Below are 16,827 nucleotides of genomic sequence, written 5' to 3'. Positions count from 1 at the left end.
TTGGCACTAACACAGCCCCATACCACCACAGATGCTGGCTTTTGAACTTTGCGTCCATAACATTCCGGATGGTTCTTTTCCTCTTTGGTCCAGAGGACACGACGTCCACAATTTTCAAAAACAATTTGAAATGTGGACTCGTCGGACCAAAGAACACTTTTCCACTTTGTCCATCTTAGATGAGCTCGGGCCCAGAGAAGCCGGCGGCGTTTCTGGGTGTTGTTGATAAATGGCTTTGGCTTTCCATAGTAGAGTTTCAAGTTGCTCTTACGGATGTAGCGCCGAACTGTATTTACTGACATTGGTCTTCTGAGGTGTTCCTGAGCCCACGTCATGATATCCTTTCCACATTGATGTCTGTTTTTGATGCAGTGCCGCTTGAGGGATCGAAGGTCACGGGCATTGTTGGTTTTCGGCCTTGCCTTTTTTGTGAATATTATGGACCGTAGATGATGACATCCCTAAATTCCTTGCAATTGTACGTTGAGGAACATTGTCCTTAAACTGTTCGACTATTTTCTCACGCACTTGTTCACAAATAGGTGAACCTCACCCCATCTTTGCTTGTGAATGACTGAGCAATTCAGGCAAGCTCCTTTTATACCCAATCATGGCACCTAGCTGTTCCCAATTAGCCTGCTCACCTGTGGGATGTTCCAAACAGGTGTTTGATGAGCATTCCTCAACTTTCTCAGTCTTTTTGCCACCTGTCCCAGCTTTTTTGGAACGTGTTGCAGCCATAAAATTCTAAGTTAATGATTATTTGCTAAAAACAATCAAGTTTATCAGTTTAAACATTAAATAGCTTGTCTTTGTAGTGTATTCAGTTAAATATATGTTGCACATAAATCACGTGCAACCTATATTTAACTGAATACACAAGAAAAATCAGTTTGGTACGTACAGTACCTTGGTTTCAGTTCAGTTCACATCAGTACAATGAAAAATCCTGCCTATTTTTAAATATACAGGAACACATTTACTGGAATTAAACATAAACAGCTTTTTTTTTTTTTTTTTAGCAAAGTGCGACATCAATTTTTTTTGTAGATGAATGATGCAGACAAGTGCAACAGTAACAGCTTGAACAGTCTGAAAGATTATGCTATAACATGTACAATGTTTAACATCATGTATTGCTTGCAATGACGACCTGAGCTGCATTGGCTTTATTTGCAGAATAGCTGTGTCAAGTGCCTGCATGAAGTTACACTTTGTGCTTGAGTTTGACCCCCCATGATGTAGAGTAACACCAAAATTTAATGGATCCTTGGAAGAAACTGACACGCAAATATAAAAACCAATGAACGCCGAGCCATTTTGTTAGTGAAGGAAGGCCTGAACATGCAGCAAATCACATATTTTTCTTCATAAATAGGAAAATATGGAACCTCTCTGCATGAAGATAAAAGGCAGAAGAGCAATAATGTAGAATTGATTGCCACTGAGCAACAATTATAAAGCATCCGATCAGATCGGTCCGATAGCCACCTGTGCTGCCCGCAGCCACTAGGGGGCGCATTTGCAAGGTAAGGTTGCGATGATATGCTGCAATGTGAAAATCCAGTGTCCTAGCACTTAATTTCTTTTTGTTTTAGCATTCAGGTGCACTCTCTGAAGGAATTGTCTTATTCGTCAAGGTGTGACGTCTTTAGGAAAACCAAATATTCCGCACATTTGCAGTGAAATGCCATTTTTTCCTGTCCTGTAGCCAGCAGACCACCCCCACGTACCATTTTGGTGCTCAAAGGGCTTGTACACCCCCGTGTGAAGTATGCGTCATGAGGGAAGTCATTAGTCTTCATTAGCAACTTCCAGCAGTTTCTTATGAAGTGTCATCGAGTTGTCATTTGCCCCTTTGCCCGAGTGAGAAGTGGGTTTTGTTTTCTTATGTGGGGGACCAAATGTGAACGTAGCCGGCCCCTGCTTGCTAAATCGGAGAGCTCACTGCAACTCCGTTTTTAGAGGATGCCGCTTTTAACTGCAGAGAGCTGTAGAGGAAATGAACTTACTTCCTGTTAATTATAAATGCACTGCATCTAAGCCTGCAGTTGTGCGGAATCCTCAAACGGTGTCGTAAATTACACGTGATATTTTGATTTAAAAGGTGCGCCATGCAGACACACTTAAGCTTGATCCATCGTAGCGTTGCATCCAGCCATGAGGCTCCTATCGCTACAAACCCCTCAAAGTGGCCACTTAGGCATCAAAAGGGCATGCTGCATGGCTAATGTGAGCGAAAGGTGTGAGATTTCTCGTCAGTCCACTCCAGGGGCTCTTTATTGGGCCGCTAGAGAGCCGTCTGATCCTGGGCCCGGGCTGTATATTGGCAGCTGTTAACGGTGGAGCACAGGGGGATCCGTGCAGTTAAAGCAAATGGCCAAAAGACTGACACCAGGGAGGCGGAAGATGATCCGTGCCCTGGATGTCCGACTCCGTGGGAGCGACAGGTAACGGGGAGATAAGCAAGGAGATACCCGTTCAGTTCATCTTGGTCCTTAACATCGGGCCTTTTCACTCGGGTCCAATCGCCCAGTTTGTTGCAAGGCCACACCAAGGCCTCGCCGGTCCCATCTGTAAACACGAGTTGGGAATGGAATTGACACTGGCACTGCTGCAATTATATTTGTTGCATGGGAGAGTTGTTTTGCTTGTGAATGAAAGGTTGTTTGCTTAGTGTCATAGCTTTTGTTGTGAGTGACAGTTTTTTGGGTGAATATGAGAGGTTTTTGGTGAACGGGAGTGTCAATTTTGAGGGGTTTTGTGGTGACCCCATCTCAGGATGAATCTCAACAAAGGATTCATTTAAAAAAAAAATACAGGTAAACAAGGCACAAGGGAAAATCTAAATACTAAATTAACAAAGTCCCACAAAATGACGTTCAAAGGAGCACTGAGGATAAACTCTCCACAACAGAAAACATGACAAGGGAACTGTGATTTAGAGCAACAATGATCCGACACAGACTGAAAGAAAGCTGGGAATTAAATGCAAAGAAACTGACGAGACACACACAAGACACGCACACACGGGCAAGACAGGAGTGGCTGGAGGGAGCTGATTGGTTAGCACAAGGATCACGGCTGACGAGGACAGGTGGGGACGAAAACCTCACGGCTTGACAAGACGATGAATTAGAGACGCAGGGGGGAAAAGACATCACATGAAACTAAACTAAATACATTCAAAACAATGCAAAAGTCCGCAGATCATGAGAGTGAGAGGCTTTCTGTGAGTTTGAGGTTTTTTTTTTTGGGGTAGATGCGAGAGCAAAATGTTATTTTTGGCCTGTACGGCACATCACATATAGGTAGCGATGTCAAACAGTAGAGAAAGTAAAATAAGGTTTTAAGTTCATCAATTTGCATTACAATCCATCCATTTTCTGCACCGCTTATATGTATATATAATATGCAATCGTGAAAATAAAGAATGTACATTACATCCCAAAATGATTCACACCTTGACCAGAGTTTAAATTCATTTCAAATTTTTGAACGAGTATCTTCTGGCTGGAAAAAACACCATTAAAAAGTGAAGAAAAACAAAATCACTTTGTAAAAAAATTATTACCTTACCTTTTGAAACAATATATAAAGAGGTGTGTAGATGAATGAAAGTCTATTTAAGATCTTAACCCTTAAACACTGACATTGACCGCTGACCTCTGACTTGGTTCAAGCCAATGCGCTAAGTGCTAAATGCTAAGTGAGGAGAGCCACGCGGAACCTGTGATTAATAACTCCCCGGCAACAACTGGTTTGAAATAAGGAGGATAAAAACGCATCGCACGTCTTCAAGGCCAATGCTGTGCCGCAGTGGCGAGGAAGAGGGTTAGTGGGTGGGGGGTTGTTCTGCGAGAAGCCTGCATTTAACATCACACGCTTGCAAAATGATTGCGTGGAAGCTCTCTGTATCTTTAAGTGCATCATTACAAGCTGCGTGGTATTTGTACCTTTTCATTCCATATCGACCCGGCGCGGCGGTGTGAAACAAAGCCGTCAATATTTTCACGGGGAGTCTTTATGCGCCCTGACACTGCTGATTGCACAGTGCCGGAGTGTCCTCTAAAGTGCACCTGTTTTAAGTGCATTAAATGTACCATTCTCCATACAGTTACGGAAGCGGCTTTTGTGTCAAAGGTGTTAGGGAAAGCCTCTGTATGCATGCAGCATAGGAAAACAATGGGGAAAGGTAAGAGGAAATGGTGTGAGTGTTCAAAAAAAAAAAGCTTGACTGAGATGTAAAAATCACTTCAATTCAAATTTGGATGTCAGTAGGAAGACAATATGCTAATATCTGCAGGGTCTTTCTTCGTCTGGCCTATGTTAACATGCTATGACACTAGCAGACCCATGGATTCGGTTGCATGCGGACGGAAGGACGACGGTCCAGTTAGTTGCGGCAGGTCTTTATTGTTTGTCCCTCCTGTCCCGTTCAGGGTTGACTTTGGGCTTGTGGTGCTAACTGGTTGTTAATTGGCAGCCTATACACAGGCTTTCACCACATGCAAGAAACTAGCCCCTCGCAGGGGAACTAGCCTAATGAGATTATCTGTCAAGAGCGTGGGCCTGTCTAGACAGCCCCCAATACACACGCAGAGCCACTGCAGGCATGAGAGGACGCCCTCGGGTAAAACATACCAATGTCATCATCACGCCATTATGGGTTTACACTGACCGGCCCTCCCAGTGTTCTTTCTCTTGCGAGCGTGTGTTTAATAAAAGCAAATAGCAGAGGTGGGCGACTCCAGTCACGTGACTATCTGCGAGTCGGACTTATGAAGCCAATTTTCCGATTCGGAACGTGCTTGGCTAAAATTCAACAAAGACTCAACTTGACTTTGACGTGGTATTTTCGTGCGTTGACTACATGACTTGACAAGTCATGCCAGTTAACGTGAAAAATTTGCTTTTGGAAGGAAATTTTTTCTGGGGCGTAATGCGTGCGAACGTAGCAAAACCATCAGCACGCCTATGATAGGAAGTCACGAAGCAGGTATTATAAAGGGCCATCCGTAAAATGATTACATTTGGATTCGAGATTTGTTTTTGATAAAAGCTGGGAAAAGACAATGCCAACACGCATGATTTTCAATTTCAAAAATAATAGACACACAACTACGACATCGAAACTCGTCTGTCACGATGAAGCCTACAGATGCAGGTCAGCTAGGTTAGCGCCACAGTTTAGCTCACCGATAGCTGGTTAAATATGAACTAAACCTTACTTGGATTATGTGTTTAGTCGGGGGGAAAAAAAAAAGTAATAGAGAATACAGAGACTATTTTAGCACAATAATTTAAAAAAAACCTGATTGTCAATGTATTTATGTTGTTAAACCAGAAAAACGGCCGCCATTTTTGTTCCATTTTTCTGTGCCGGATTTTGGTCCACCGAAATCGCATTTTCTCATTGTTTCGCGCAAGGTAATCCTTGTCCTTTACAGATTCCGTTGTTGGGAAATCCCTTGACTACCTTCCTTTTGAAATGTTCAATTCAGTTGAGATTTTGGGGTGCTTCTGACGAAGATGAAAACGCTCCTCGGTTTTAGCGTCGAAAATCACACTGATTCTTGCAAACTAGGGCTCATTTGGTTTGTGTATCACTCCTCTCGCCAATGATATGATATACAGGTACTTGGAACATTTTTAGGAACATACTCGACTCGACTTGACTTGTTTTAATTTTAAAATCACTTTGCACATTTCACACACACCTTTTTTTGTGCGCGGTCGTGTCTGCGTGAATGATCGTCACACGGGTATTGGTGCCGCTGCCCCTGGATCCCCGATCTACTGGCAGGGAAGTACGTCCATATTTGTTTAAAAGTCTCTTAGCAGTTAATAAAGATGCATTTCCTCTGACCCTCTTCCTGTGGGGATGGTATCAAGGCTCTGTTAAGTTTCTTTGATTTTTGGCACCTCCAATCACAGCGGGACACTGACTCATCATTGTGCCACTTCAAAGCCTGGGAATGGCCGCGCTGACCCCACCCACTGCAGGAGCCCCCTTAAAAGTCACGGTCGTCCCAAAGCGAAGGACCGAAGGATGCACACATCACTGATGCAACTTGGATGAATGACTGGATTTATTTATTTTATTTTTTTTACACAAGACAAAAACAAGAGTGGATATCATCACTTGGATTCCTTATTGGCCCACTGCGCAGGATTTGTTTTCCTTTTATATATATATATATATATATATATATATATATATATATACATATATACATTACGTGACTGAATCTTGAGAATGCAGTCCATCAGAGGTACAGTAAGTTGACTTTTTTTTTTTTTTGCACAATAATCAGGATTGTTTTTAAAAAGAGTTGCTGCATCGTACTTTGTCTCTTAGACTTGAAGGCCAACTTCAACGGCCCTCCTCCCTCCGCCATGGCTTCGGGTGATGCTTATCTCCAGGGCAACATCCGCATGACTCTGGAGGACCCCGAACTGTGGAGGACCTTTCATGGGATCGGAACAGAGATGATCATCACAAAGCCGGGACGGTGAGACGGGCAGAAATATGAACGATGATGTTCCAAATCGCTTTGTGTCGTCTTGCATCCTCACATGCTCACTTGTTTTCCAGGAGAATGTTTCCACACTGCAAAGTCAATCTGTCCGGTCTTATTCCTTGCGCCAAGTACATTTTACTGGTTGATATGGTGCCAGAGGATGGCTTCAGATACAAGGTAAAAAAAAAATAAAAAATAAAAAATAATAATAAAATACAATCCTTCACTCGCTTGTGTTGCACGAGTTCCTGTGTTCCTGTGCAATTATCCGAAACCAAAACAATTCCAAGAAACATTGTGTTTGTCTTATTGTTAACCCGATTTGCAAATTTGTGAAATGATCCATTCCCAATGTATATTTGATTACAGCTATTAAGCCAAGCGGAACTTTCATACGAGAAGCTAATTTTAACCTTTGAATGATTTGACTGGCAGTGGTAATAGTTGATTTCTTCACTTATTTGTATGGCGTCGCCTGTTGATTTCTCTCAGTCTCCCCAGACAAGTTTGTCACCCCCCACCCTTTACCCCCCTTTGCTAACATTGAACATCAAAGGGTGCTATCTCTTCCTGTTTTTCTATCCCCTGCTTGGAGCCCACTGTACTACCCCCCTATCTCAGTGGGTGGTACACCGAGCAGTCACTCTCCCCTCTATCTTTCTCTTCCTACTGTGGGAAGGAGAGATGAACTTCCCTCTCTGTCACTCACCTCGCTCTGTATGACAGATTAGCCTTTAATGACATTCCGTCTCCGTCCTCCAGTGGAATAAAGAGAAATGGGAGGTGGCGGGAAAAGCGGAGCCTCAGCCCCCCTGCAGGACGTACCTGCACCCCGACTCGCCCGCCCCGGGGAGCCACTGGATGAAGCAGTCCATCTCCTTCCTCAAGCTCAAGCTCACCAACAATACGCTCGACCAACACGGACATGTTCGTCAAAAACAGATTCATTCCAGCCAATAAAAGTCCAGAATTGAAGATGCTTTCTGCCCACCTGTAGATTATCTTGCACTCGATGCACCGCTACCATCCGCGCTTCCACATCGTTCAAGCCGACGACCTGTTCAGTGTTCGCTGGAGCGTGTTCCAAACTTTCACCTTCCCGGAGACGTCCTTCACAGCAGTCACCGCCTACCAGAACACAAAGGTCACTTTCTGTCTCCGCGGGCTTTACGGGTGCGACGACCCCAACGGTTTCTAACCTTCTTTTGACGCCTTCACCTACAGATCACCAAGCTGAAGATCGACCACAATCCGTTTGCCAAAGGATTTCGCGACGAAGGCACAACGAAGAAAAGGTACTGATATGATGAATAAAAATGGATTTGATAGGTTGAAACAGTTTTGACACCGGCTCTCCTCTGCAGGCGTGCAAACAAGAACATGGGCGACCTTGACAAAAAAGCCAAACTCTCCCAAATGAACAGGGACTCTGAGGAGGACAGTCCATCAGGTATTGGATCATTTAGATGCTTGACTCGCCTATGTCTCGTTATTTGGGGGGGGGGATGGGCCTCACTGAATCCTAATAACAAATTTTAAGTGTGAGCAAAGAGAGTCTTAATCATAAAAGATATTTAATGGATTTAAAATACCCTATCTTCCGTACATCATTATAATTACGTTGTTCAAGAACCAACAAACTTTAAAAAGTTCTTATGGACATATTAGTGAGTCAGGCCCATAAACTGTATTTCCTCAATGTTGTAATAGTGCCCCTAAAAAAATAATAGATTTCCATTGGCAACTTCATAATAAATTTCCAAAAAGTTGGTTCTTGAGATGTTTTCCTCGTGAGAAGTTAAATATGTTTTGTTTTTTTCTTCCGTCACAGATGTCTGCAGGTCGTCTTTTGAGGGTTACGAGGGAGACGAAGCGGAGCTGCGAAAGAGGAAGGAGGCGGAAGAGATCAAGGAGGAGCGCTACTCCCCTTGGTCTGCAGAGAGAGAGCACAGCGCCAGGAACGGGTCTCCTCCTGCTGCTGAATCACGGGACATTTACAACACAGAGCAGCAGGTTCCTGCTCCAGCATCCTACCAGCCTTACAGGTGACTACGGGCAAAGTACTCACACTTTACTTAAGTACAATTACAACACCCCGACGTTAAAAGTAGAAGTGCTGATTCGACTCCCTTCGCTTTCTTTTACCTCCTGATAGCTGAGGAAAAACCCACCTTCCCTGTCTCTGTTTTTGCAGATAAGACGTCTTAAATAAGGCAACGGTCGGGCAATATTTTGCTTCTCCAAATCCGTTAATGCTCCCTGGTTCACGTAACTCCAAGTCGCTGCTGTCTCTGTTTTACTGCCTTAAAAGTCCCCAAGATCGCAATCAGTCAGCCAATCAAGATCTCCTCTGCGGTTGACTTTAACCTCTCTCCGTTTGTGTTTTTTCCCATTGTGTCGCTATCTGAGGTTGATAAAAAATTTGGGACAAAATAAGGTGGAGGGAGTACAGACGTCTGTATTCAAATGTAAGGAAAAAACGTCAGAAAAAAGAAACACACACCTTCGCACGCCACTGGTAATGAAGTATTTCTACTTCTTTCCGGTACTTAAGTATAGTTAAGCATTCTCCCATCCTTACTTCCCACCACTCGCATCTTCTCACTGAAAGCACAATACTGATCTCCTCGCTTGGGCTCCTCAGGTTCCATGAGTACGGAAAGTCTCCCTCCCCGTCCTCCAGCGTCGGCAGCAGCGCGAGTGGTTCGGGGCGCAGCAGCTTCGAGTCGCGCGTGCCCGATGTCGCCGTCCCTGACCACGACTCGTCAAAGCCTCGCACGCAGGAGGTGGCCCCCTCCCCTTGTGCCCCCCAGCATCTCCCGAGCTCCCAAGACTACCCCGGGGTGCTCAACATGACTGTGGCCCAAGCAGGCAAGCCGGGCGTCCTCGGTCACCACATCTACAGCCCCTACGGCGCCGAGCAGCCCGTGGGCCAGTGGAGCGGCTCGGGTCCGGCCCAGTACCCACCGCCTCACCACCTGACCGCCGATTACACCACGCAAGCTGTGCATCACGGCTATCCCCATGGCAACGTGACGGAGTGGAGCCAGTACCCGCTGTTCTCGTATTCTTGCTGGTGAGCGCATCTCAACTGGAGACTCAGTGACTTTCTCGATGCTGACACAATGTTGCTCGCACGGTGTCGCGAGTGCACGTTTACACACGGCCCTGCAATGACGATACAAAAAAAATCGGTGATGCTCAAGCAATGAGCCGTCAGACTGGCTGGACTGAGACTTGCTACGCCTACTAAAGTGTGCAATGCCATACTGAAGAATTGTTTTATCGTTGAGTTGTCTATTTATTTTGTATTTCATTCCATTTTCTAGTGAAAACATTATTTTTGTAAAAAGTAACCAAAAAAAAAAAGATGAAAGGAAATGGAAGTAACCATAAAAGAGTGTGCAATTAATTTCTGTCTCCCAGTTGTGATGTGATCTAATAATAAAGACTAAAAGGGTCTGTTTGGTGTCTTCAATCAAAAGTCAAGGTTAGTCGTATCAGATACATTTAGCCACAACATTAGGTTCAATTGTATTTTAGATTAGATTAGATCCAATTTTAGCGTCATTATACATTACGAGTACAAAAAAAAAACAACTAAATGAAGATTGCATCCAACCAGAAGTCAACAGGCACTAATTCAATGGAATTTACAGTATATACAATGTATATCTGACCTGCCACATCATTTTATGTGGCCGACTAAAGCAAATAAAGTGCCTGCTTCCTGTTTTTTGTGAAAAAAAATGTTTTGTTTTCATTTTGGCAGCAAACCTGTGTCAAAATTGCATGTTTTTGGTCACTTTTAATTGATATTACAAGCATTTTGTTCACCAAATACCCTCTTAACATTAATAGTTGTACTGTATATCTAAATATTTGCTTGCCCCAATTTTCCATGAGCTCTGATTTCAAATTCAATTGGTTGTTCACAGTATATTTAATAACTAAATGTGGGGGCAATTGCATATGCGTAATAATATGACATATCGAGTTTTCAGTCATAACAGCACTCTGACTATGACGTGGCCCATGACGAAAATGAGTTTGACACGTTAATAAATGTCCTATTTCAATCGGTATGTACAGCCTATAAATATGATTTCATAATATAGTACATTAGCTATGTACAATGAGGAAAAAAACTATTCTCGCACCCCTCTAAACGATATGGTGCAACTCGACACGACCGCAAACTAAAACCACAATAATAAATGTACTGTTATATGAATAGCTCACTCGCAGTGTCAATCAAAACATTGGATTATTTTCTTTGAAAATGCATTATTTGTGATCAAGCTCCTGTATTGGATTTCATTAGACGACTGATGTGGGCAGTGAGTGTAAGCTAAGCATGTCTGCCGGTGAACATCTGCCTGTTTTGTGCAATGTTTAATACGCAGCACATCTTTCCACGGTGTTTATTTGTATTTCTCCATTGTCGCTCTAATGAGTGCCACTCTGTAGTTTCGACAGGCCCAGCATGCATTAAAGACGGCGTCTAACTGCAACTGCAGCTCACCTGCTGAGGTTTACCCACTAGCATCATAAAGCAAAGCATGACTCTTGTTCTTCATGTGAATGGCTCTAAAAAGCATGACAATGGGGGGTTGTTGGCCATCCTTTCACAACTGGAAAACAGGCTGAGCACCGCGCCTTTACCCTAGATGGATATGAGCCACTAATGACTGTTGTAAATCGGAGGTGGGGCTGGGGGGGGGGGGATTGGGCACCCTCCAGGAACACATCTAGCATACGATTCATTATCTTGGGGGCTGCTGGAGCCACGATATTCAGTCTTCTCCTGCGTGCAATGCAAACCGCCAATTCCATCATTCTGGCTTAGAAAGAGAAAATATTTTCAAGGTCAACTGAACTGAGAGAAAAATCATCACACTTACTGCATGGGATTTATATCTCATGCTATATTATTAGGAAGACGGAAAATAAATTACAGGTAGAATTGAAATTTGCCTGAGAATAAACAGTTGATATGAAAACTTAACCAGTATGAAAGAAAAAACTAAAAATGGACCATTATTAAAAACAACAACAAAAAATTCTTATTTGGATTTAGGTCTGGGCTAAATATTTTCCTCTGAGGATATTGGATTTCAGTTAATTTTTCCAAATGTCAAGGCTTCTATTTTTAAATTTGCTTTGGAACAATTCTGATTTGTACAAATATATTTCTTGTAAAACTGTTAGCCATAGTGTTGGCGGGTCTTTTCCATTGTAGCCTGGTTTATTGTGACTTGCTGAGGCCAATGGTAAAATTCTCAATGGCATATTTTTGCTAAACCGAGCAGCTCTTTGAATACAAGCTTGCGTAGCGGAATGTACCGTATATTAAAAGCTTGAATTCTTATGTTGAAGATGCATCTTTTTTTTTTTTTTGAGAGGCAGTCTATTGAATAGTTGCAAAGGAGTCATGACAAATATGGGGGAAAGTTTAACTACAGAACAACTATGAAAAAGAAAAGTACTTATATATATATATATAATTCCACTGGGTCTACGCTGCATAGTTTTACATTAAGGGGTAATTGGGGCCTTTTAATTGCTCCGATAAAAGTCAAAGAGCAGCACATCGACTTGCACTAAGATGTCTATAAAGTCCACTGGTGTGGTTAAGTGCGAGACATCTGTTTTAAGTATCCCCTGGTGGTACTAGAGCTTTAGAAAAGAAAGATTGACGTATGTTGATGGTGGATGTCCTCGACTAGTGTCAGCAGGACCCTCCAGACGAGCAGCACAATAGTGTGAAAGATAGCAAGTGGGGGCTGTTGGAGGGGGTAACAGATGTAGAGGAAACACCCTTGAGAGGAAAGCAGCACTCAACCTTCATAAAGCTGATGGAGTACAGGGCCAAATGGAGAGGAACTACGAGAGACTGGCTGGCTGGCTGGAATAAAGGCAGTAAGACTCCAAACAACTATTAAAGTCCCAATAGTCTGACGTTTACATAAGATTACTATGCCTGGATACAAATTGGAAAAACACAGAAGTAGTAATTTGTTTGGAAGCTTCTGAGGTTTAGTAACAACATTGGAGTTTATTAGACACACCTATGGGTCTGTTTTATTTATAGAAGTTTTCACGGGCAATTACCCCTTCCGGTCAAGGAACTCGGACACAAAAAAAAAAAAGACTCATAGAGGTCGCGACACCAGACTGGGCACCAGAGGTGATTGTGAGATTCACCATGAATGGACTGCGTTCAGACAAAATACACTATGGTGTAAAAGGCTGTTCAATAAGCAGACATACAAACACTAAAGGCATGAAAAAAAAGTGACCAAAAAAAAAAGAACATTGTAGTGAGTGTCTGGAAGATCCCTTGGGAACCCCGCAGAGATTTCTTTGAAGTTTTAACATAAATTAAGCAAGCTGGAAGACTCTGAAGAGTACAATAAGGAAAATAATCAACAAATTTTCTTCGGGAAGAAAAACATTTATTGACACCGCTCAAGTACATGTTGATGTATAAATTTAAGATTAAAATTTTATTTGCCTCATTTCTTAGATTTTTTTGTTCTGGCCTCCAACTTGAGCTAGGCCCATCTCCACCTGCACCTGATGCCCGCTTCAAGCTGTGCCACATCAACAGCATCCTCCCCTTTAAGCACTCTCAATCATTGTCTGTTTCACTTCATTTTTCACTATTACCAACTTCAAAGGCTAATCCCAAACGCGTTCTCCGGAAAAATATTAAGGACAATATTTTTCTGTTTTTATTGGCCATTTCTAAATTTTGAAGTCATTCAAATCTTCATTCTGTCTTGTGACATAATCCCTAACATTGCTCCATCGCTGAATACATTTAACATTAACAGCCATAAACTAATTTGATATTTGTAGGCGCGTTTCCTCATTAATACAAGATGTAGTAGCGGATCAACTCTTCTCGCCGATGTTACGTATCTTCGTGGTTCTGCTGGGACCGCAACCAGGGCCACGACCCGCAGCACCTCAACGCAAAAATACAAAATACCAGTGCGACAAATACGACACGGGCTGATCTTCTTTTTTTGTAGTTGAAAAAGGCAGACTTATTGAATCAAATAACAAAATAAAACAGACAAAATACTTAAATAAGAAGGCAGAATTCACTTGAATTTTAAACAAGGTAAATTGGTGATACTGGTGAAATTTCAGAAATCAAACTCGAAAATAAAAAGGCAGAATTAACTTGAATTTATGCTTTTTAAACGAGTTACACTCGTGTGAAGCTCATTAACAGCACTTTTGTGACGCCCTCAACTCCTGAAGTTTTCTTTGAAAGCACTCCACTAGTTTTGTCTTTTAAAAGTGTTTTTAGCTAGCCTGTTGCGAAATACATTATGCATGAAATAAGATGTCTCACAGAAGAGAAAAAAAACCCACTTTTGACACTGTAGCAGTGTCAGTTTTAAAGCTTTTAAACAAACATCAGTATGCCAACAGTTTAGAGACATAAGGGCAAAACGTGAAGGATAATTCCCCATCGTCCTTCACGTTAGATTTCATTTAAGCCTACAGAGCATGAAACAGCTAGCTGGCCATTTGTCTGCTTGTTTCATTCCTCTAAAATCACTGGAGAAACACGTCAATATAAGCAGCAACCCGAATTAAATGTACACGTTCATGTGGCGTGGCTGTTGGAAGCTGACGCTGGTCATGTGTAGACGCCATGAGATGATTGTGTGTGAGAGGGTAGCCTCCCTACGCCTTCGGGTGGTGGGACGGGTCTTGACTGTTGTTTGTGCCTAAGCACCAAATAGCAGTTCAGAATACCCACCCTTTTTGGAGTCCTTGGAGGGGGTGCTAGAGAGCGCTCCCATTGGGGAATCCATCGTTCTGCTGGGGGACTTCAATGCTCATGTGGGCAATGACAGTGAGACCTGGAGGGGCATGATTGGGAGGAACGAACCCCCGATCAGAACCGAAGTGGTGTCCTGTTATTGGACTTCTGTGCTTACCACGGATTGTCCATAACGAAGACTATGTTCAAGCATAAGGCTGTCCACAGATGCACTTGGCACCAGGACAGCCTAGGTCGCAGTTCGATTATCGACTTTGTGGTCGTGTCATCGGACTTGCGGCCGCATGTATTGGACACTCGGGTTAAAAGAGGGGTGGAACTGTCAACTGATCACCACAGAGTGGTGAGTTGGCTCAGATGGTAGGGGAAGATGCCAGTCCGACCTGGCAGGCCCAAACGTATTGTGAGGGTCTCCTGGAAACGTCTGGCAGAATCCCGTCAGAAGGAGTTTCAACTCCCACCTCCGGCAGAACTTCACCCACGCCTCGGGGGATGCGGGGGACATTGAGTCCGAGTGGACCATGTTCCGTGCCTCCATTGCTGAGGCGGCCGACCGGAGCTGTGGACGTAAGGTGCCTGTCGTGGCAGCAATCCCCGAACCTGTTGGTGGACACCAGCGGTGAGGGATGCCGTCAAGCTGAAGCAGGAGTCCAATCAGGCCTTTTTGGCCTGTGGGAATCCTGAGGCAGCTGATGGGTAACGGCTGGCCAAGCGGAATTCAGCTTTGGTGGTTGTTGTGGCAAAAACTTGAACGTGGGAGGAGTTCGGTGAGGCCATGGAGAACGATTTCCGAACGGCTTTGAGGAAATTCTGGTCCACCATAGGCTCTCCTATCTCTGGGGTTGAGGTCACCGAGGTGGTTAAAAAGCTCCTCGGTGGCAAGGCCCCGGGGGTGGATGAGATTCGCCTGGAGTTCCTAAAGGCTCTGTTTTTTTTTTTTAAAAAGGGGGACCGGAGGGTGTGTTCCAACTACAGGGGGATCACACTCCTCAGCCTTCCTGGTAAGGTCTATTCAGGGGTGCTGGAGAGCAGGGTCTTTCGGGAAGTCGAATCTCAGATTCAGGAGGAGCAGTGTGGTTTTCGTGGTGGCCGTGGAGCAGTGGACCAGCTCTACACCCTCGGCAGGGTCCTCGAGGGTGCATGGGAGTTCGCCCAACCAGTCTACATGTGTTGTCTGGACTTGAAGAAGGCGTTCGACCATGTCCCTCGGGGAATTCTGTGCTTCGGGACTATGGGGTGCTGAACCCCCTAATACGGGCTGTTCGGTCCCTGTACGCCCAGTCTGAGAGTTTGGTCCGCATTGCCGACAGTAAGTCAGATTCATTTCCGGTGAGTGTTGGACTCCGCCAAGGGTGCTCTTTGTCACCGATTCTGTTCAGAACTTTTATGGACATAATTTCTAGGTGCAGCCGAGGCGTAGAGGGGATCCGGTTTGGTGGCCCCAGTATTGCATCTCTGCTTTTTGCAGATGATGTGGTTCTGTTGGCTTCATCAAGCCGTGATCTCCAACTCTCACTGGAGCGGTTCGCAGCCGAGTGTGAAGCGGCTGGGATGAGAATCAGCACTTCCAAATCTAAGACCATGGTCCTCAGTCGGAAAAGGGTGGCGTGCCCTCTCCGGAGTGGAGGAGTTCAAATATTTTGGGGTCTTGTTCAATGAGTGAGGGAAGAATGGAAGGGGAGATCGACAGGTGGATCAGTGCAGCGTCTGCAGTCATGCAGACTTTGTATCGGTCCGTTGTGTTGAAGAAGGATCTAAGCCAAAAAGCGAAGCGCTCAATTTACTGGTCGATCTACGTTCCTACCCTCACCTATGGTCATGAGCTGTGTGTTGTGACCGAAAGAACAAGATCCCGGATAAAAGCGGCCAAAATCAGTTTCCTCCGCAGGATGTCCGGGCTCTCCCTTAGAGATAGGGTAAGTAGCTCGGTCATCCGGGAGGGGCTCAGAGTAGAGCCGCTGCTCCTCCGCATTGAGAGGAGCCAGATGAGGTGGCTGGGGCATCTGATTCGGATGCCTCCTGGACGCCTCCCTGGTGAGGTGTTCCGGGCACGTCCCACCGGGAGGAGACCCCTGGGACGACCCAGGACACCCTGGAGAGACTATGTCTCTCGGCTGGCCTGGGAACGCCTCGGGATCCCCTCGGAAGAGCTGGAGGAAGTGGCTGGGAGAGGAAAGTCTGGGCTTCCCTACTGAGGCTGTTGCCCCGCGACCTGACCTCAGATAAGCGGAGGAAAATGGATGGATGGATGGATGGATGGACTTTCAGGCAGTGACGGTAACACGGGCAAACTGGAAAAAGTAGTCCCATGACAAGCAGTTGGAGGATGCTTGATGAAGAAATGCATCTTCAACCTAGGCTTACTTTTTATTAAATTAACTTAAAAAAAAATATTAATTATATTAAGTTTGGTAGCACTACAGTGAGCTCATGAGGATGTATGTAGAACAAAGGAACACAGTTGAAAGGGCGTGTCGCGGTTTTGCAATTTCAAGA

At 44.4% G+C, this 16,827-nt stretch overlaps 1 protein-coding gene across 1 annotated transcript; it reads left to right on the top strand.

Moving 5' to 3' along the window:
* The first annotated feature begins 6,283 nt into the window (after positions 1 to 6,283).
* Positions 6,284 to 9,962, top strand: tbx16 (T-box transcription factor 16). The gene is made up of 8 exons (XM_061769282.1): positions 6,284 to 6,515; positions 6,599 to 6,701; positions 7,287 to 7,451; positions 7,522 to 7,668; positions 7,749 to 7,819; positions 7,889 to 7,974; positions 8,356 to 8,569; positions 9,169 to 9,962. Exons 1-8 carry the CDS (start codon positions 6,400 to 6,402, stop codon positions 9,602 to 9,604), a joined length of 1,338 nt encoding a protein of 445 aa, XP_061625266.1. The 5' UTR covers positions 6,284 to 6,399; the 3' UTR covers positions 9,605 to 9,962.
* The last annotated feature ends 6,865 nt before the right edge of the window (positions 9,963 to 16,827 follow it).

Source organism: Phyllopteryx taeniolatus, chromosome 3 (assembly GCF_024500385.1).
Source record: "Phyllopteryx taeniolatus isolate TA_2022b chromosome 3, UOR_Ptae_1.2, whole genome shotgun sequence".
Lineage (NCBI taxonomy): Eukaryota > Metazoa > Chordata > Actinopteri > Syngnathiformes > Syngnathidae > Phyllopteryx > Phyllopteryx taeniolatus.
The sequence above is the reverse complement of the archived record's forward strand: the minus strand, read 5'-3'. Positions and strand labels throughout refer to the sequence as shown.

Coding starts and splice junctions, on each gene's coding strand:
- tbx16 (XM_061769282.1), top strand. CDS start 6,400: ATGGCTTCGGGTGATGCTTATCTCCAGGGCAACATCCGCATGACTCTG. Junction 6,516..6,598: donor ATCATCACAAAGCCGGGACG/GTGAGACGGGCA, acceptor CTTGTTTTCCAG/GAGAATGTTTCCACACTGCA. Junction 6,702..7,286: donor AGGATGGCTTCAGATACAAG/GTAAAAAAAAAA, acceptor TCCGTCCTCCAG/TGGAATAAAGAGAAATGGGA.